General features: G+C 35.7%; 1 protein-coding gene across 3 annotated transcripts in view; it reads left to right on the top strand.

Annotated features, from left to right (window-relative positions):
- RNF19A (ring finger protein 19A, RBR E3 ubiquitin protein ligase) overlaps nucleotides 1–22,430 on the top strand; it is a 44,492-nt gene extending 22,062 nt beyond the window's left edge. For all 3 annotated transcript variants that reach the window (XM_024572125.4, XM_053929708.2, XM_024572126.4), the window contains exons 3-10: nucleotides 5,232–5,440; nucleotides 10,411–10,555; nucleotides 11,215–11,377; nucleotides 14,558–14,672; nucleotides 15,174–15,335; nucleotides 17,954–18,167; nucleotides 19,530–19,673; nucleotides 20,233–22,430. In XM_024572125.4, coding sequence (XP_024427893.1) covers nucleotides 5,232–5,440; nucleotides 10,411–10,555; nucleotides 11,215–11,377; nucleotides 14,558–14,672; nucleotides 15,174–15,335; nucleotides 17,954–18,167; nucleotides 19,530–19,673; nucleotides 20,233–20,923 — 1,843 coding nt within the window. In that variant the 3' untranslated portion in view covers nucleotides 20,924–22,430. The remainder of the gene's footprint in view (nucleotides 1–5,231; nucleotides 5,441–10,410; nucleotides 10,556–11,214; nucleotides 11,378–14,557; nucleotides 14,673–15,173; nucleotides 15,336–17,953; nucleotides 18,168–19,529; nucleotides 19,674–20,232) is intronic.
- Nucleotides 22,431–22,723: the final 293 nt, after the last annotated feature.

Here is a 22,723-nt window from a genome sequence, read left to right on the forward strand (position 1 = left end):
TTTACACATTTTTTCTCATGGAGACTTCATTGTTAAAAAGTAAAAAGCTTAGTATTCTAAATATTTTGGAGAGGGTAACTAAAATGTTAACTAAAGCCCTGGCCAGTGTAGCTCAGTTGGTCGGAGCATCGTGCCATAAACCAAAAGGTTGTGGGGTTTGATTCCCAGTCAGAGCACATATTAAGGGGCAACCTATTGGTGTTTCTCTCTGTCTCCCTCTGCCTCCCTTCCTTTCTCTTTAAATCAATAAGCATGTCCTTGGATGAGGATAAAAAAATGTTAACTCAAGTATCCAATATAAAATAATATTATCACCTACTTTAATGGATTCTGTTTTTATGAAAACAACCATTTGGTAGTTATGTAAGTTTAACAAAGAATTGACCTTGATTAATTTGACCACAAATTTTTAAAATTTTTATCTATTTACTTTAGAGAAATGGAGGAAGGGAGAGGAGGAGAGAGAAAGAGAAACATCGATTTTATTGTTCCACTTACTTACGCATTCATTGGTTGATTCTTGTACGTGCCCTGACCGGGGATCTAACCTGCAGCCCTGGCATATTGGGACAATGCTCTAACCAACTGAGCCACCCAGCCAGGGCTGGCTAAAAATTACTTTTTGGTTCTGGTGGTTGTGAGTAGTCTTACCCAAAAAGAACAAAGAAAGCATTACAGGATTACTTTTATTTATGTATTTTCATTTATGTTGCAAGAGTGTATTACTTATACTTAATTATGTTACAGGTTTTATGGTTGTTTTATGTAGGAAAAGTCACTCAGCAACATAAACTTTATATGTTTACTTTGAAAATACAGAATACCTCATAAGCCCTCATTAAAATTTAGTTTTACTTAGCATGGGCATGTACAGACGCTGCTTTTGAGTCTTCATCTTATCATATTCTTATAAGGCTTGAAATAGATCTTAATGTTATTACTAGCATAATTCCTAGCACATTGTAAGGTTCTCCCAGCTTTTATTTATCATTCCTCATCTTCATTTCTGAAGTTTTGTTTTTATTTTTTTTTAATCAAATAGTGATTCAAATATTTAATCTACCTACGAGCCAGATGCTGGAGATTTAATAATGAACAAAAGACGAAAATCTCTTCCCTCATATAACTTAAAATCTTTGGTTACACAGTGGGACATTTTTAATTTAAACTCCACTTATTATTTAAATCTGGCATAAGGAATACTGGTATATATCTGTTTGGAAGTTGTTCATAGTAATGCTTAGCATGTATGTAGTATTTATTTAACCCCTTTCATTGTATAACACAGAAAAAGACTTTTTTTTTCCAGAAATGCTAATATGAAATTATGAATTTTTCCTTTTGTATTTTATATTTTTCAGTATAAGCATTTTCTTTATCTCACATCAATTTTACTTAAACATGTAGTTTTATACACTTTGAGAAATATTGATCTTAGCTCAGAGTTGAAAGCCTGCCCTGGTTTCTATTTGAGATCTCTCAGGGTTTCTGATCAAACATTCTTTCCACTCTTCTAAGGGCTGGGGCACATTAATCTTGTTTAAAGGACACTATTTCTAAAAAAAACAACAACAACAACAAAAAACCCCTCTTGACAGGGGGCCTGTTTGACCTAGGAGGCCAAACCTGTGTGCTGTATTTAACCAAGATAAAGTTAGCTAGACTGCTTCTAGAGCATGCAACTTCATAGAGGTTCAGAGAAAAATCCGGCCATTGCTGAGAAGGATTGGGATGAGCGATGTGTACAGGGAAAGCATAGAACCTGTCTTGCATAAAAATATCTGATTATCTTCTGCCTAGGAGGCCTAGTTTGTACATTGTCTAGGCGGATAGCAAATAGTTGGCATTTTAGTTTCTGACCTCACATGTTTTAATTGACCAAGACTGCCCTTCTACTTACGCACATTTTCCCTGTTATCTCATGTGAGTGCTTCTGACTTTGCTGGGGAACTTTCAAAAGACGTAGAATATAATTAATGATTTAATGTCTGTGAACCCCTCAAGGGCAAAAAAAAAAAAAAAAAAGTTTGTAACCACAGGTAAACCCCGTGCTCAATAAAGACTTGTTGAATGAACCAATCTGTCTTTATGCCACTAACATAAATCATGTATTCTAGGAATAGTTAATAAACCATTTTAAAGCAATGTGATCAACTGTAATCAGGTTTGTGTAGTTTCAAGCTTATTTGCTGACATTTAATGGCTCTAAATAATAACCTATTCTGGTGGAGTATGCTGTTCATAATGGATTTTGAAAAATGGGACCATAGGTGTAGGGACTAAAAAAATTTTACTGTTAGAATTTTAGTTAGTATTCATGACTCTAAGCCTAATCCTACAAAAAATGGTTTTAGCCATAACTTTACAGTCATTTGACATGTTAGAAATGGTTTTGTAGGCTGACCTTTTAGAAATTTTATACAGAGAACAAATCCAACTTTTGATTTTCTCTGGAGGAAACTAGTACGTGAGTAGAAAACAGCAGGTTTTGTCTGTGGGGAGCCATAATGATTAAACTGTGTTTCAGGGGAAATTGTAATTTATTACTAGTGATAAATTTCATGTGTTAGAATAGATATTCATAAAAGTATTCTAAGAGTTAATAGCTTAAGCTGAGAGTTTATTCTTTTTAAATTTTTCTTCATTGAAAACAAAATTAATCTAGGTGTACTTTAATACCAAGTAATTCAGTGTCTACTACTGCTACACCAAACATTATTAACTGATACTAAGATATTTTGGTGGAGTTTTAGGGAATCAATAAAAATAACATTCTTCCCCGCACACCCTTGCCAAGAATCAAGTTGCTATATACAACACAGATAACATGTCAGCTTTCTCTTACTTATTAGTGGACTAAAAAATGTGGCTTCAGATATTAGAGTCAAAAAAGCTTACTAACACTCTACCCCTAAATTAGACAGATTTCTCCAAATAGTCTGGGCAGTTCTCTTGACAATGGTAGACCTTCCCTGCAGCACGTAGTGGAAAGCAGAATAGAAAGCATCTTTTGTAGGGAAGCAGATCTTGAAAGGGAACCAGGAGATTAGCCTCACCTTGTCTAGACCTTCCCAAATATTTTAATCAAATCACTCCTATTCCGCTGAAATAATAGCAGCTTCTTATAAGCGGAAACATGAGCTTATTAATTTTTATATAAAATCTGACTTGGTTGGTGTGGCTCAGTGGATTCAGTGCCAGCCTGTGACCCCAAAGGTCGCTGGTTCAATTCCCAGTCAGTACACATGCCTGGTGTGCAAGTCAGGTCCCCAGTCAGGTGTGCAAGAGGCAACTGATCAATGTATCTCTCTCACATCAATATTTCTCTCCCTCTCTTTCTCCCTTCCTTCCCTTCTCTCTAAAAATAAATAAATAAAATCTTTAAAAAAATTTTTGGGTATTTTTGATTATATTTTTTTTGTTCTTCTTTAAAGGTTGTGTTAAAGCTTTGCGCTTTTGAAAAGTTATCTTGAACACCTGGATAATCTTTCTTTGTCCTTATTTCTCTCTTTTTTTAGAGATTTTATTTATTTATTTTTAGAGAGAGAGGAAGAGAGGGAGAAAGAGGGAGAGAAACATCAATGTGTGGTTGCCTCTCCTGTGCCCCCTACTGAGGATGTGGCCCGAAACCCAGGCATGTGCCCTGACTGGGAATTGAACTGGCGACCCTTTGGTTCGCAAGCCTGCACTCAGTCCACTGAGCCACACCTGCCAAGGCTATTTCTCATTTTTTTAATTAAAAATTTTATTGGGATTGTTATATCTTTCTTAAGATTACATTTCATGTTAGGCATAGTTTGTTGCTTCATAAGGAATTTGCTCTAGGCAGGATATACCACTCTAACTGGTATCCCTCCCTACTTCCTCAGTGTTGCCAATAGTGTAAATTGTGGAACCCAAGTACTGTGAAACTCCCTGGAAATCAATACCGTGGCCAAATAAATGCGTAAAATAATGCATACTATACTGAACATTGGTGTGTTAAAAATTACCAGATATTATAGTAAAAAAAAAAAGGCACTTCAGTTTTGCTTACTTTGGATTGCCTGTTAATCCAATGAAAAGAAAATATTTCTGGAAAGACTGCCCTATTTTGGTCCATTTCTATCTTCCTCACTTTCTTCCTATCCCTCCATTCTTACTAAGTAGGTAGATGTAAGCATTTCAAGTAGCTAGAGATCTTCAGCTGTAGCATAGAGATAGAGTGTGAGACTTGAGTTAAATAATGGATCATACAAGGGAATGGAGCTATCTTCTAAACCAAGATTTGGGTGCTATTTAAGCCAGAAATGTTTAGTTAATTAGTACTATTCAGTTACCTCTGTGACCTTCTGCTGAGCCTGTTCTTTTCGCAAATTATAGTTGATGCACCATAGCAGAGAGACTTCTGAAATTTTTCTTTACAGCAAGTATTTTGTATTGTATTTACTTTGTTATGATGTGAGAGCTGTTAACCAATGGAAAATAAATTTGGCTCAGCACACAGTGAAACTCATGTTCAAGAGGCCTAACATTCTGTTTTCAAAATATGTGAATGCTAGATACATTTAATTTGTTGATATGTTTTAGAATGTGCCTAACCAGTTATTTTTGGGATTGAATGAAATGAACACAGAACCCTTACATAGTAAGCACTCAATAATTTTTAGCAAACGAAAAGCTGTTAGACAAGTTATCCTTTTACAGTCATCAGAATATACATTTATGAAAATATTTGGTTAGTATTAAAGATAATCCTAGATTTAATGGTATGTGAATGTGCAGTTCTGGGGTAGGGCATCGTAGCTTTTCCATTAAAAGAAAAATACTGACAAGTAGCATAAAATAAGATTTATGTATTTTATCTCTAACATTTGCATTCATACGATATTAATATGAACTCAAGATTTTTGGTGTATTTCCTGCTGGTTTTTCTATGTGCATACAAGACTAATTTAATAGAATTTTTATAAAATTGTACTGTATGAGCATACAGTTTGGTATTCTAGTTAGTGTTGAAAGTTAAAAGTTAGAATTGAACTTTCAATATGCATTTTAGCCATTTATATGCCTTCATTTGTAAACTGTTTATTTTTCCCTATCTTTATATTTAGATAATGTTAGGGCTTATGACTATTTGCTTATCATAAATAGAAACCTTTTTTCACGAATAGCATTTAAGTTGGATATTTTTACTTACTGAATATCTCGTTTTATGTCACATTTTTAATTTTTTTTCTTCTTCTTTCAAGATATGCTGTGATAGCATTTGGATGTGCTAGCTGTCCAAAATTAACTTGTGGGCGAGAAGGCTGTGGAACAGAGTTTTGCTACCACTGTAAACAGATTTGGCACCCCAATCAGACCTGCGATGCTGCTCGACAAGAGAGAGCCCAGAGTTTACGTCTGAGAACCATACGTTCTTCATCCATTAGTTATAGTCAGGAGTCTGGAGCAGCAGGTACTTATGTCTACCTTTTCCAATAAAATATTTAACAAATACAGAACACTACTTACTTTAAGTAAAAAATACAATATTAAGTTCCTGTTATCACCTGTTCTCCTTTCATTTTTCAAAAGTGTTTTATGTGTTAGCATTTCTGTTCCAGAAGCACTCATTCTTTCCTATGGAAGAAAGTGGTATCGAGATTGGAAAGATTTTATTAACAAAAAAAGGGGGGGATATGTCCGGATGTTCTATATCAGTATTAACTGATAGCTGAAGATGGTCAAAAATTGACGTTTTTAAAGGCGTTTTATGTAAAGCTTAGCAAATAGTTTTAATAAAATAATTTTGAATACATTACCTTTGTATTATTTCTAATTGTGTTAATATCACAAAGTTACAGTTTAGAACAGTACTATATATTTTGTGAAATACTTTTTTATTTACCGATGTCTCATTCAACTTTAGGATCAAGGATTCAAAGTTGTACCTTAAGTGGTGAGGACACTAGGAACTTGTGTCTTTGGCTAGCAGTTTAGAAATTACCTGGGGATCTATCTGTGTATGAGCAATGTATACATCTCATAAATCTCAAAAATTAAAAACAATTTTATGAACATTTTAATGTTTTTTGAATGGAAATTCAAAAAATTATACATTGATAGAATTTTCATTGCTTATTGGTATTTCCATCATTTTTAGAAAAATTCTCACTTTTCTCACTGATTATAAAAGGGAAAAACTTGGAATATAGAGAAATTTATCAAGAAAATAATTTATATTCCTACCAGCAGTGTATTGAGATAATTATGTACTTTATGCTACTAGAAAAAAAATCTTAACATTTAAAGTTGAATTTAAAATTGAACATTTAACACTTTATATAACGTACATGGATTTTCATGCTTGTTTGCTGATTGACTTGTTTCTATTTCCTTTCCTGAAGATTTGGGGTAGAACTTAAACATATTAGTAATAATTTTATAGCTATGGGTCCAGAAGTTATTCAGAGAGGACCTGACTATCCCCTGTAGAGTCAGCGGTAGCCATTGAGTGGTCCGCTTAGCAATGCTATCCCTCTTGTCTCAGTGGGGATGAGATTTGGTTACAGGACATGCAGACATACATATAAAGTAAGAGAGTAGACTCTGGAGTCAGACAGTCTGGATTCGAATCCTAGCTTCTCCATTTAGTCTCTGTGTGACACTAAATACGTTACTTGCTTCATCTGTAAAACGAAGATACTAATAATACTTATGTCCATAAGTTTGAATAATTTCCTGGCTCACAGTAAGTGCTCTGACTATATGAGGTTAGGGAAACTTGGAGAAACCACAGTCACCTGCTAGAGATTTGCGTATGTCTGGACTATCATTAAGGGAAAAAAATGACTAAAAGATGGCTTGTATTACTAATTTTAAAATAAACTTTATGATTCAGTCATCCAGATGAATGTTGATCTTTCTCATGGTAGTCACCATGGGAGATTTTACCTTTATTTCAGCAGTGTTACACTTTGATAGCTACATATAAATATTTATATAAATATAGTCTCAGTGTTCATTTAAAAAAAAAACTTTATTTGGAATTTTTTTAATGTTTGTTTGAAAATCTTATAGTTCTGAAAATTTTAAGTACGTGCATTTTTACCCTATAGTGCTCTAAAAATCCAAAGTCTTAGAACAAATGTTTATGTGATAGGGGTTTTTTTTGATGTAATCTATAAAAATATTAAAAACTTGAATTTGGCTTCTCACCGACTTGTAAAAATAAATAGGAAAGGTATATACTATCTAAAATGGTTTTATTCTTGTTGTTCCAGATATCCTGGTATTTTTTGGTCTCCCGTTATCATGATACATTGAAAAATGCACTTTTAATATTGAATGGTAAAATATAATAATAATTAGATAGCTATTTCTTTCTAATTAGTCACATGAAGATAAAAAAGTATGCTTAATCCTATGGCACATTAAATAATTTATATTACGATTATATTTGTCTTTAAACTGTGACAGTATTGCATGTACATGAGACTCTTATAGCTATTATGGTGTTTATACAACTTGGAGTTATATTTGAAAGGAACCACATATTTTTCATTTATCATATTTTTCTCCCTTCATAAAAATGTATTTAATTGGCTTCTACCCCCACTTCTATCTCCTACTAGTATCACCCCTGTTAACATTTTATTGTAAGTCCTTACAGGTAATGTGGTGGGGGCAGAGCAGTTTTAAAGCAAATTTTGAGAACGTAGCATTTTTATAATCTGTTGTTTTTCTTTTTTTCTTTCTTTTTTTTAAAGATTTTATTTATTTATTTTTAGACAGAGGGGAAGGGGGGGAAGAAAGAGAGAGAAATATCAATGTGTGGTTGCCTCTCACCTGCCCCCCTACAGGGGACATGGCCTGCAACCTAGGCAGGTGCCCTCACTGGGAATCGAGCCAGTGACCCTTTGGTTCGCAGGTCAGTGCTCAATCCACTGAGCCACACCAGCTTGGTGGTGTTTTTTTCCTAACATAACAACGGCCCATATTTTAACAGTAAATAAAAATATAGTAATCAAAAAAGACAAAAGCTCTGCCACACTTTAAGTGGGAATGGAAAATCTTTTTTTAATATAAAGGACTTGTGGATGGATTAATTGATGCTTGGGGAATGGAGCATTAATTGACCATCTAATCAGTAAAACAATTTCATTTAGGATTTTTGCATTTTGAGAATATTTTGAGAGAAATATATTACATATAATGTGCATAGTGAAATTTTTAACACAGATTGTCGGGGGACTTTAACGCAGCCCCCCCCCCCCCCCCGCCCCCGTCCGCCACGGATGAAGAATAAGACTACCAAGACATGATCTGCTTGGGGAGGAAAGGTGGCCAATCTCTCAAAGGAGAAGGGCCTTGATCCTTTCCCTCCATGGGCTTTTATTAGGTTCATTCCATAGGAATGCAGATAAAGCTCATCAATCATTGTCAGCCAGTAAGGATTAAACAATACAGGATTTACAGAGAACTTTGAGGGCTTATTCTGAGTTACAGCCAATCAGCTAGAGGGCCATAAAACTTTAGGCGCCAGACTCATCTCAGGTCTGGACCCTTATCTTTTAAGCTGAGGGTACAGATTAAGTAGGTTTCACAGGAATGTACGTATAATTTTTTAGGCCTGATTCCCCAGGGAATCCGCCCCTCCCAGCACAGACTGCACCGCCCTCTGTTATGCTTCAGGCTCAAGTCAGACAGGGAAGTAAAGCAGCCAAGAGATTAGGAGACTTCTTGCAGACAGAATGAGGACTCAGGCTATTTCAAAACCAAGGGGCGAGGGTCCATCAACCCCTTTTGCCACAGCCCCCCAGAGTCCTTCCCTGCAAGCTTATCCCTGGTGACCAGAGCCTGTCTTAGGTTGATCCTCCCTTGAGGATTCTTACCCGTCATTGGCTAACTGACCAAGCTCAGGGCCAAGCAGGGTGAAGTGGCAGAGGTGGCACTTCTGCCAGGGAGACAAGCTTTGTCTCCTTAGTGGCTTATGGTCCCAACTCTGACTCAGCCTTAACCATGGGGGGTTACAGCCTCTGAAACCAGGCAGGGCGGTTCCCAACAACAGATCTTTATGTTTTGTGGATTATTTAAATCATTACTTATGGATATTTTTTATTTTCTTTAATTATCATTTGTTGTGGTCTGGTAGCATACAGTTTGCTCAAAATTTCTAGAATCATTAAAACACTAATTGTGAGCACTGACCAGTTTTTAACTTAAAAACCAAATTTTGGCCTTAAAAAGGAGCACTGAGGAAACCTGAATTCACTAATAAAACAGTAAGATTTAACCGTAGAACTTGTAGGAAGGAAAACAGGGTATAGCTTAATGCTTACGTGTAAGAAGTTGGAACAAATACTTGAATTCAGTACCTAGCACCAGATGTTTGTTTAACTATGTGTAGTTAGAAAATATAGCTGGCTTCTAGTAACAGTAAAATAATTACTGGTTATTATTTAAATATATGCTAAAGTTTAAAATATTTGTAACTTGGCATAACTCTTACTCTGTCAGTGATTCCTAAAGTTATGTACCTGCCTGATTTTAACTTGGAACCTTTGTGCCTTATGACCTTATTACTGTACAAGAAGCATACAACAGCACCATTTGAATAAATGAATAAAGGACAATGATAAAAAATGAAAAAGTCATGAGTATAACCAACAAATGTTTACTTTAATCCTGAAGCCATTTCCATTAAGTGTTTATAACTGTATATAACTCTTTCTTAACCGCTTACCTCCTCCCTTTTTCTTTGCAAGGAGGAGGAGGTACTGATTCTTTGCAAGGCCCATCTATTTGAACTAAAATACGAGGAAAAGGCTGCTTTTCTAAAGATGTCTATATTATTTTTACAGTGCTTATAGTTGTGGTTGCTTAGAAGAGAGAAGTAAACTCAGTGCGTTATATATATAAATATTTTTATCACTGATATATATATATATATAGTACTTTGTAGTGTGTGTGTGTATATAGTACTTTGGATCACTATCAAATTGTCACTTACTGTTAGTGTTCATTCACTAAAGGAATATTATATAGAATAACTAGCCTTTTAGTTATGTGGAGATGGTTGGAAAAGTTCTAGATACGAAGTGCCACTCAGAGAAGACTACACCAAAGGATAGGGACAAAGATAAACTTTATATTGGGGCTGCCATTGGTTCTCCTCCCTCTTTTTATCATTTTGTTATTTTTTATTCTTATTGTACTGCTACTGTGTTTGAAGATATTTACAATTTGAAAATTTAATGTAGAATATGTTCCTTTTCTCAGAAGGGAAGAAAAAACTATTTTTATACTAAAAATAGTAGGCTAAAGCTATCAATTAAACTATACATGACACTTTTTTTTGGCAGTGCTACAATTGATTATCCAATAGAAATTGTTGTTTTTAGACCAATTTTAGATACTAAGCAAGTCTGTTTATTTTCCTAATAGCCGATGATATAAAGCCGTGTCCACGATGTGCTGCTTATATAATAAAGATGAATGATGGGAGCTGTAATCACATGACATGTGCTGTCTGTGGTTGTGAGTTTTGTTGGTTGTGTATGAAAGAAATCTCAGATTTACATTATCTAAGGTAAGTATATAGAAGGAGCTATTTGTACCTAAGTATAATTTTATATTATAAGATAGAAGGACTTTTTTGGAAAAATTTGGAATTTATGAGATACTTAAAGGGGTGTGCATTATTCTAGGTACATAAATTTAAAAGGAACCAAGTTATTGTGGTAGCCATTTAGTATTAATAACTAATTAAAATAGGAAACAGGTTTCTGTTTTTGTTTGGTTTTTTGTTAAACTTAGAAAGCTATGTAATTATGTTAACCCTGTGTAACATAATGCTAGGTCATAAATATTTTCATTCAATTTTCTCACATATAAGTTTCCTCATTTAGACCACACTGTGACTTTACAATATTATTAGATAATTGTATATCTAAAACAGGGGTAAAATAAGCATGTATAGGGGTAAAGGGGTAAAATAAGAGTATATTAATGCAAAGCATGTTTTGCATTAATATACTCTTCAAAAAACTAACCTAAGGTTTTGAGGCTAATGGAAGTCTAGCGGTTCTTACCATGATATTTTGGCATTTAATAAACTCATTTTAAAGAAAGGAAAAAACGCATTTCTAAGTATAAGAAGTCTTTTATAGTTATTGTATTATTATATTATAGTAATTTTTGTTGTGATGTTTTGCACCCATTACTTAACATTAAAATTTTTTTCATTAGTCCATCAGGATGTACTTTTTGGGGGAAGAAACCCTGGAGCCGAAAGAAGAAAATACTGTGGCAGCTGGGGACGCTTGTTGGCGCTCCTGTAGGAATTGCTTTAATAGCTGGCATTGCTATCCCTGCAATGATTATTGGCATTCCTGTATATGTGGGCCGCAAGGTAAAATGCGTAACTCCCTGTTAGTTCACTATCTTATTCTAAGTCTCTGAGTTTAGGGTTGATGATTTTTGCTTTGTTTTGGTTTTGTTTTTGTTTTCAAGGACTAAGGTTATTTTTAGTAAACTTTAGTATAAAACAATATTTTTTCTTAAGGTAATAAATTTTCAGGGTTTGGCAGGTTCATGTGGATGCATTTTGAAAAAGAATTGCTTTAAAATTACCTGAATCTGAAAACTTCAGTGCAGTTGCATTATAGACCAACTTTAAGTATAAAGTACTAGTAGATACACACCTGATATATTTTGCATGGATATATCCTTGTATAGTCAGGTCTATGAAAAGTTAATAGCTAAACAGCATATGACCGTGGGCAAAGAAAGCTGGTTTCTGAATTATTTTCAACTTCAAAAATTTACCCCTTCAGATTGCTGCTATTAGTAAATACACTGTTTTGTAGATTAACAGTTTTGTGAAAGTCCAAACACCAGTGCTTAATCACTGTCCTATGAATGATGAATTATACTTCATTAGCTTAGCAAATAATCCTTCTTTGAAAGGTTAAAGAGATGATTAATGAATTGGCTAAGTAATCTGCTATCTAAATTAGTAGAATTTCAGAATTGAGAAGTAACTTTAGAAATTATCTAATCCTAGCCCTGTACCTAAGCAGAACACAGTATAGGATTTTAATAATTAGTTTGGAGAGACTAACATTTGTTGATTCCTTACTGTGCGGTAGGTGTTTTATATACTTCAACTCATTTTAAGGTCACAGCAATTTATGTGTTAGAATATTGAGGTTTAAGAAAGTGTGTAATTTAGCTTTAGTTACACAGAACAAAGCAGAGCTGGGATTTAAACCCAGGTATACTAATTCTGTATGTAAGATTTCTGGTAAATTTCAGTCTAGCCATTTGGGTACTTCCTTGATGGGGAAGCCACCAACTCATGAGACAGCCCATTCAGTTGCCAAGTAACGGTAATTGATAGAAAGTTCTTATGTTGAGTCAGAATCTGTTTCTCTTTAAATCATTTCACTTAATTCTAGTTTGGACTTTTGGGACCAAACTCAAGGCAAGGCTGATCCTCTTCCTTATAAGAGACAAATTTTTAAATATTCACCATATATTACTTTAATAACCAGGAAAATAACAATACATACTATTTTTTAAAATTAGTTTTGGGTCAGAGGAGAAACATATTTATGAGCCAAACGTTTATTTTAGAAGGTTTCAGGAGGTAACTAAACTTAAATTGTCCCAAACATAGTAGCTGATTGTAATAATTTTTCACATAGTTATCCCAAGCAAAGTTTTGCTGAAAACAAAACTGTTTACTTGATACTTCAAAGTGGAAGGGAAAGAGAGCCTGTTGTACTGCACAGCACATATCCTACAAATAATTTATAGAGAAGAGATTATTTACCTCATTGTTCAAGTCTTAGCTGCAGTTACAAGTCTGCTTTTTTCACATATGTACTCAAAGGGTTGCAAAGGATGAATTACTTTTCCACTGAATCAATGTTTTCTGGTGTTTAGGGACACAAACCAGCCCCAGGAAACCTTTTAAGATGGTAAAGTACCTAAAAGCTGAGGCTTTATTTGTAATAACAAATAGAAAATGTGGCACAAAATATTAAAACAGAAAAAATTAAGTTGAACCAGAACTAGCGGGATGATATGATCATTGTAAATGAACACTGGTGCTTCAGGATGCAAAATTTTCTGGAAGACTCCTTTCTCATGGCAGCCTGCCTTTTGGAGTCTACTCCATCAGTTTTTAGCTTTGGCTTTTCTGTGTTTCAATGCTAAGTTTTCCAGGAATGGGAGTGAGGAGGAGGAGGAATTATTTGCAGTACTAAAGGGTCATGAAAGGCACCTTGCGAAGTCTGCAATCTCCCTACATGGACTATTTAGGAGAAGGAGAGGCCCATTCCCTGGGAACATATAGTCGATGCTGGGACTGACTAGGAAATATAAATACTCTTTGTCCAGTGCATGCTTCGCCCACCTTCCCACCCCAGTTTTATCACTGTTTAATATATCCTCTAAGATTCATACTTTAGAGCCTTCAAAATAACCACATAATGATAAATTTTTTTATTAAGCTTCATCTGTAATATTGTTTATAAGTCAAATCTTTTGTTTTAGAGACTACCTCTGCACTTTTGAGGCTGTTTTGAATCTGTCTTGAAACTAGGGAAAATGTACTTTATTAGTTTTAGCCCTGGCAAACCATGAGGTTAATGAGCTATTTACCTAAGTACGTATAATATCTCACGAGCCACTGTTACTAAATTTTGTTTATCAACACCTGTACAGTTCAGAGATGCTAAGTAGATCTAATACCTGTTTTCTGACATCATTGTTTATTCTCGTTTTTTCTCTCTCTACCTCTTACTTTGGGCTATAAGTCAACAGATTGAATCCTAAGTTATTTGGTAATATTGTTCTTCATAAAAAGGGATCTGAGAAAAAATTAATTGTATTTAGTGATATTTGCTTATTAGTACTGCTTTTTAAGGCCAGTTTTTAAAATGATTGTGGGAACAACCCCTAGGAGGCAATTTGTATCATTTAGGGATGCTTATTTATAAGGAAACCTGCGGACTGCTAAATTTCTTAGAAGTAACCCTATTGGTCATACATCCAGCTCATAACTATGTTAGAAATAACATTTTCACTTCTTTGCTCAAAATATGATTACACCATTCTTGAATCAAATTATGAAGACCGCCTTTACTCAAGACTGTTTAACAGTAAACACAAAGTATAAAATTTATTAAATCACTGTATTCCATAAGCAAATTAATAAGGAGCAAATTATGTATAAGAATGTGATTTAAGAACAATAACAGGTTTACCTTGAATTAAGACACTTAATCATGAAACTTCTAGGAAATGTAAGTCTATTTCATTTAAATAGGTATGTAATGTAGCCTTGGCTGGTGTGGCGCAGTGGATTGAGCACTGGCCTGTGAACCAAAGGGTCACTGGTTCAATTCCCAGTCAGGGCACATGCCTGGGGTGTGAAAGAGGCAACCACACATTGATGTTTCTCTCCCTCTCTTTCTCCCTCCCTTCCCCTGTCTAAAAATAAATAAATAAAATATTTTAAAAAATAGATATGTAATGTATTTTCTCTTTAATCTCTCACCTCCATTTTTATTTTTAAATCAAGATTCACAATCGATATGAAGGCAAGGATGTTTCCAAGCACAAACGGAATTTGGCAATAGCAGGTGGTGTAACATTGTCCGTAATTGTGTCTCCAGTTGTGGCTGCAGTAACTGTAGGTAAGGAGAGTGCTTAAAAATACTAACGACCTCAAGGTTTTGTAAAATTAAAGTTTTGTGAAAGGATGTTAAAATCCAAAATGTTATATTGTTGAATTTAAAAGAAGTTTTTTGTTTACATTAAAACAATTTAAGCTGAACCTACAAAAAGCCTCTCAGTAACTGTGTTGGTTAAAAGTATTATGGACTCAAGAGCCAAGCCTTAGGATAGTTGGTGAATTACTGTTGGCAGATGCCCCTTCGTCCCTGTCCCCAGTGTAGTTTAGAGCCCTGGCACTTGAAAAGGTTTACATCTTTTTTTTCCCCCTCGTGTGTCACCTGAGAGGCTGGAACCTTTGAGTTTGTTTGTGTCCATAAAGAGCTGGGTAAATCCACTTTTGGCAAGGGCTGCAGAACCCTAGCACTTTTCTCCTATACACTGACTTTTGAAAAGACTTTCTAAAACCCATGTTTCTGTGATTTATTTTTTGGTTCATAATAACTAATATAATTCTTCTTTAGGTATTGGTGTTCCTATTATGTTAGCTTATGTCTACGGTGTTGTTCCAATTTCTCTCTGTCGAAGTGGAGGTTGCGGAGTCTCAGCAGGCAATGGAAAAGGAGTCAGGATTGAATTTGATGATGAAAATGACATAAATGTTAGTGGAAATAACACAGCTGTAGGTAAGTCCTTTAAAAAGGAGAAAATGTCCTTACTAATAGTTTAAGGAGGGGGAGGCCATAGACAACATGCAAGCCAGAGTTTTCATTGCCCTCCTTTCGCTAGGCCTAATAGTATTCATCTAGAAGTACATCTGCGAAACAAACTGCCAAGGAAAGGTGAATGGATGGAAGGGGGTGGAAAGTTCTGGGTCCCTAACCTGCAGTGGAAATATAATGACGTAGAAATTGTAGGATTTTAATCTTAAATTTTGCCTAAAACATTGCAAATTAGTAAGAAAAGCATATGAAGAGTAATACAGTTCACAAAGAGGAAATACAGATGGCAAATGAGTATCAACCTAGTATTATTCAAAGAAATATGAATTAGAGCAATAAGGAGAATTGAAAGGCCCTCACAGGCAGACTGCCGGTGGGAGTATAAGTTAGGAACCTGAAAGCAAGTGCATGTTGTATGCTCCAGCAGTTCTCGTCATAGAAATTTGTTTTAGGGAAATAATCAGGCAAATGTGCAAAGATAATGGCTACTTTCTTACCTCCCATTCTGTCTTGAACTCACTCCAATCAGATTTTGGTCCCTGCCTCTCCAGAATGTCATCTCTGCCACTCCACCAGAGCAGTCACTACTCACCTCCGTGGTACCAAATGGAGTGGTCAGTTCTTGGTTTTCATCTTGGTATAAGAGGACATTTGACTTGGTAGACTGTGCCCTCCTTCTTGAAACATTTTCTTTACTTAACTTCTGGAAAACCATTTCTTTTTTTTTTCTTTTTTCTTTTGCCAATTCTCACCTGATAATATTTTCACTGATTTTAGAGGGAGAGAGACAGACATTGAATGCGAGACAACATCAGTTGCTTTGCGCATGCTTTGGCATGTGTCCTGACCGGGAATCGAACTCTCAACCTTTTAGTGCACAGGATGATGCTCCAACCAAATGAGCTTCTTGGCTAGGGCCTGGAAGACCATTTCTTATCTCATCATATCTCCCGGCCACATTTTAGTTTTCTTTGCTAGTTCATTTTTCTCTCCCAACTTCTAAATGGAGTTTCCCAGGACTCAGTTCTCAGACATCTCTTCTTTAACTACACTCACTCTGTAGGTAATCTCATTTATTAAATAATATATACACTGACTGCTCTTGTATGTATAGCTAGGCTAGAACTCTCCTCTAAACTTCACACTTGTACATCTAACTCTTTTTGCTAACCTGCACTTGAATGCGTAATTGAAAATTTAACTTGTCAGTAACCAAACTCTTCACTCTAAAACGTGGTGTTCATTCCGTCACCCTCACCTCAGTAAATAGCTTCTCTGTTCTTGGTGTTGCTTGGACTAAAAACTTTCACTCATGATGACCCTTCCCTTTTTTCTTCTTATACTGCATCTGATCCATCAGCAAATTCTGCTACTTTCTTCAATATTTAGCCATAATCCAACCATTCTCACCTCTCTACTTCTATTAGTCTAGGCTGCTCCTGTCCTGTTTTCTGGACTATAGTAATAGGCTCTTAACTGATCCATCAGCTTCTCGGTTTCCACTCCCTGTTCCACTGTGCAGCCATAGTGATAGTTCTAAAACATAACTCAGATCATGTCTTTCTTATGCTCAGTACAGTTACTCTAACTATACCAGGAGGAAAAAAATCCGAAGTCCCTAGTATGACTCAGAAGGCCCCACGTGATCTGTACTGGGCTACATCTCTGAATTCATCTCTTGTCACTCCTATTTTATACCATGCCTCCTTGATGTTCTCAAGGGTGCCCAGCGCACTTCCACTTACTGGCTTTTAAACTTGCAGTTCTGTCTGCCTGGAGTATTCTTCCCAAAGATAATTCATGGCCGACTCCTGTACTTTCTTTGAGCCTCTACAAGTGTTACTTCATCAGGGAGGCCTTCTCTGATCACACTACATAAAGTAGCACACAGGCATGAACACACTCCTCATCAATCTCACTCCTTTTACTCCCCTTTACTCTGCTTTATTTTTTTCTTGTAGCATTTATTACCATATAATTTTATTTGCTTTCCTCAACTAGAACATAAGATTTTTGAGGGCAGAATGTTTGTCTCTTTGATCCACTATGTCCCCAGTGCTTAAAACAGCGTTGGGATGTGTAATAGGAACCAAATTGGGACAAATGAATGAACCCTTCAATACAAAGTGTGTGAAAAGTACTGTAAGATTGCAATACAGTGGTATCAGCTCTTGTAGTACCTTGTATACAATTGGGACCATGGAGTATATCTAAAAATCAACTTTGGCCCATTCTTGCTGACCTAGGGGTAATAAACTCTATATGACACCCTTACTGAAAACTGTCACATACTTTTCCTGCAAAATCAGCTAAATTTTTCAACAATTGGGTTCTTTATAGAATTCCTAAATTTTCTGGATTATAAACAAATAGTGACCATCTAAAACTGAAGGCCACGTCTTCATCCAACTTCACTCTCTGACGTATTTCCCTTTACTCTGACCCCAGAGTTAGGTGTCCCTGCTCCTGTGTATGCTTTGTGATTTACATGATAAAATGCCCTATCTGAGATCATGGAGGAATTTAAGAAGAGAGATGTTAATAATTATATTTACTAATTTCTATGAAATATTTGCATTTAGACACCACTTCAGTAGCAGAAGCCAGACATAACCCAAGCATAGGGGAAGGAAGCGTTGGTGGTCTGACGGGCAGTTTGAGTGCAAGTGGGAGCCACATGGACCGAATAGGAGCCATTCGAGACAACCTGAGCGAAACAGCCAGCACCATGGCACTAGCTGGAGCCAGTATAACGGGCAGCCTGTCAGGAAGTGCCATGGTGAACTGTTACAACAGGTAAGAAGAATGTGCTTCATGGTGATGTGTTTTTGCCTTCTGTTAACTACAAATTATTAATTTGATGAGGAGAATTTTCAACATTATTACATATTACCCTACTGTGTCAGTAATGTTTAAAAAATGAAATTATCGGTAAACAGTGAATAAGGAGATTTTTTATTTGTTTGGATTTTCTGTGACATACCCATGATGTGGTAAAAATCAAGTCTAAGGCCAAAATTCTCCCATTTTAAAAAAGAGTTTATTTATTTATTTTTTAGACAGAGGGGAAGGGGGGGAGAGAGAGCAGGAGGAAACATCAGTGTGTGGTTGCCTCTCACACGCCCCCAACCGGGGACCAGGCCTGCAACCCAGGCATGTGCCCTGACTGGGAATCGAACTGGCGATGCTTTAGTTCACAGGCTGGCCCTCAATCCAGTGAGCCATGCCAGGGCTGCCTGGGGTTTTTTTTCACTGCACTTGTCTGATTTTACGTTTGAATTGATGCTGGAGCTGCTTCAGTGGACATAGTAAAAGCAGTGTTTAAGCCTGGACCTTTTTCTGGAGGTGGCAACAGCTGGATGTTAGGAAATGAGACATTGGCTGAGCACTGGGGGAGCAGGTGGAGTCAGGATATCCAGGAGTGCTTGAACTGAGGCCAGGGTAGTCTGCTGGGGTCTTTTTATGTACTAAATGGTTATTCCATTCTCACAAAGTTTTCGCCAACAGCCATGTAGATGAGTAGGAGAAATTAAAGCATTTTTATCTTCCCTTGTTTCCTCTTCATTCACTGTTCTTTACCTTTCTTTGGTAGTTTTTTTTAACATAGGGGAGAATATATGAATTAAAAAATAAATTGGTCATACTTATTTTTAGGTAGTTTGCTTTTAAACATAAACTTTCAAGGTGATGTATATTATGTCTTTTTTAAAAGACAAATATTAAATTTATAGAACTATTTTTAATGCATAGGTGCCCAGGATTTTTTGATTCACTGATTTGTCACAAAGAATACTTTTTAATGTCTTTGGATTTTTGTGTTTTGCATGGAGCATGCCAAGCAAAGTGCCACATCTTGAGTGAAAATAATAGAGCACACTTAAGTTAAACCCCTCTATGTCCTTGTGTGTTATTCTGTTACCACCTTACTTGGCAGACAGCTAATTTTCCATTTCATTTGGATGGCTGGTACTATTCAGTGTGCTGCAGTAGAACTTGAATAATCAAATTTTTCAAAACTTTTAAAAACAATGTTTATAGTTGTTTCTAGACTACCTTATTGATACTAAGGCTCTTAACTGAATTACTTAAATAGACATATTATAGTAGTGCTGATATTATATGTATTTTTGGTTTTTTATCTGCTATTCCCCTCTTCAGGTTGGAAGTACAAGCAGATGTACAGAAGGAACGGTACAGTCTAAGTGGAGAATCTGGCACGGTCAGCTTGGGCACAGTTAGTGATAACGCCAGCACCAAAGCAATGGCAGGATCCATTCTGAATTCCTACATCCCATTGGACAAGTAAGGAAAGAATTATTATAAAGTCAGAAGTATTTTTAAAATTAATATAAGAAGTTATCTCTATCATTAGGCAAAATTATCATAAATAATAGTTATCAACTATTAAGTTCTCTGGTAAAATAAAAAGATGAGATGTCCAGAATAGGCCAATCCATGGGGACAGAAAGTAGATTAGTGGATGGCAGAGGGTGGAAGGGGAGAAGGATTGGAACTAACTGCTAATAGGTACAGGGTTTCTTTTGGGGATGATGACAGTGTTTTGAAGTTAGGCGATGGTGATTGTTACACAATTCTGAATATACTAATAATCACTGAATTGTACATTTTAAGCAGGTAAATTTATGTAGCTGCTTCTGTTTCTCTTTTAGTTGGAACAGTATTGTAGTCCTTTTATTTAAAGCAGTTTTTTTTAGTAGAATGTAGCCTGCATTAATATGTTCTTTCATTTTTTATATAGTCTTTTACTTTTTCACAAGAACCCTTCCCCCTTTGCTGTCATCTGAATAAAAATAAAAAGGAAGTTATACATTTATTTGTATTTGTTACTCTTCCATTCCAGAGAAGGCAACAGTATGGAAGTGCAAGTAGATATTGAATCGAAGCCATCCAAGTTCAGGCACAACAGTGGAAGCAGTAGTGTGGAGGATGGCAGTGCCCCCCGAGGTCATCCTGGTGGTTCATCCAGTGGGTTGCCCGAAGGTAAATCCAGTGCCACCAAGTGGTCCAAAGAAGCAGCGACAGGAAAGAAATCAAAAAGTGGTAAACTGAGGAAAAAGAGTAACATGAAGATAAATGAAACCAGAGAAGACATGGATGCACAGCTGTTAGAACAACAAAGCACGAACTCAAGTGAATTTGAGGCCCCGTCGCTCAGTGACAGTATGCCGTCCGTAGCAGACTCCCACTCCAGTCATTTTTCTGAATTTAGTTGTTCTGACCTAGAGAGCATGAAAACTTCTTGCAGCCATGGTTCCAGTGATTATCACACCCGCTTTGCTACTGTTAACATTCTTCCCGAGGTAGAAAATGACCGTCTGGAGAATTCCCCACATCAGTGTAGCATTTCTGTGCTTACCAAAACTGCTTCATGTTCAGAAGTGCCACAGTTGAATCATATTGCTGAAGAACTTGGTAACAATGGAATGAAACCCAATGTTGATTTGTATTTTGGTGATGCACTAAAAGAAACAAATAACAACCACTCACATCAGACAATGGAATTAAAAGTTGCTATTCAGACTGAAATTTAGGCCTATATATGCTGCAAAATGACGACCACTGAACAGCCTTGTTTGGAGCTGGTTGGACTACATGGGACTACTCTTTTTAAGTTTCAAGTTACCAGCAAAGGCCAAGTTACGTAATAAATGCAGACACAGTTTCTGTGTTCAGCAGCTCCGTGTTTCATGTGGAGCTTAATTACCAAACTATGACATGAAGGCTTTAAAAGTGCATTATTGTAAGGATAATAATTGTTCAGAGAAGCATGTTTTGTGCATTTGCCACAAAATATTGCCTGAACCACATACTTGTGTACTTATGTAGAAATTTGGCTTAATTTATAATCAGTATAAAATACTAATGCAGTTCTACAGCATTCTTAGGAAGAAAACGTGAGGTTTGGGGTTTAGTGGTTAGTGACATTTTATTGAAACCACTAAGGGGTACTGTTTAAAGAGACTTGCAGGTCACTCTCAGTATATGATTCTCTTTGTAACATTTCTACTCATAACTGGGCATAAATTCTTTTTCATATGCAATGTGGATATGTAAAGCTTAATGCAGCCCATTTGCTACCATTTGGATACTTAGATACTTTGAGCGAGATTGTGGTGGTTTTTGCACACCTTTGAGATAGAAATACCTGGTACTCTATATATCTTGTATATTATTGATGCCATCATAGAAGAAAATTACAAAGGTAGGTAATTAAGTATACTGACAACACCAAATAAGATCTATAAAACTGCAAAACAAAATTCTGTTAGTTCATAAGTATTACAAAACAGTCACCTTTCACTAACTGAAGGTTTGCACCCCATTGATTCCTGGTGCCTTTGGTATAGACTGGATTTTAAGGGTCTAGTTATTTGAGGATTTTGCTGTATTATTTTCCATAATGTCCTCTCTAGCTACCTTGGATTGTACAGAAAAATAGAGGGTAGATAAACATAAATATGATTAATAACAATGCTGAAAAAGTATTAGCCTACCAAAGACATACTCAGGCTTTAGTGAATAACTTCACATAACCTCAGTTTTTAACACGTGTATCTTCTCCATCCATGAAATCAAAATACAGTGCAGGTTGTACCAAGTTCTAAGGGTGGGGGGTCCACATATAGCTGGTTTTATTTTCTTTTGCTTTTGTTTATGGAAGATGTTCAGCTGACATAAACAGAAGGTGGCCAAATTACTGCCTGTACTGTTAAATTTCTATGTAATTCACTTAAATAAAACAGGTTAACCTCATTGATAGCAGGTAAAATGTTCAATCTTACATGTTTCTTTTAAGTATTGCCATTATGGTGCTACTGAGCATTTTCTTTTGCTAAAAAGAAAAATGCCATGGGCTGCAGTCTTTTTACATCACTTTTTCGCACAGGTCCATTACTATGCTTATAACACTAGTGCCAGTTATTTTATTTGATAATGCTTATTGTGGTATTTGTATATTTGTTTGCATTTTAATTTTGTTCAATAGTGAGTGTGTAAACTGCATACATAAAATAAATGTAAATACTAATGTATTGCTGCCTTATGGTTTGTGTGTTTTTATAAAAATGGAAATACTCTTTTACCATGTGGTCATTATTCATAAATATTGCAAACCATTGAGATAATCCTGCATTCTGGTCTCGGCCCAAAGGGAAACATTAGCTGAACTTCTCAACAATTGTTTGTTAGAAGCCTTTCTTCATGTCTGATACCTGCCTTTCCTTCAGAAAGGAGTTGCTTAATTCATCAAAATAATTTCATTTTTTAAAGTAAATCGGTTGGAAAGTAAATAGATGTATTATTAAATTGTGAAGAGATGAGTACTATAATTC

Source organism: Desmodus rotundus, chromosome 8 (assembly GCF_022682495.2).
Source record: "Desmodus rotundus isolate HL8 chromosome 8, HLdesRot8A.1, whole genome shotgun sequence".
Classification (NCBI taxonomy): domain Eukaryota; kingdom Metazoa; phylum Chordata; class Mammalia; order Chiroptera; family Phyllostomidae; genus Desmodus; species Desmodus rotundus.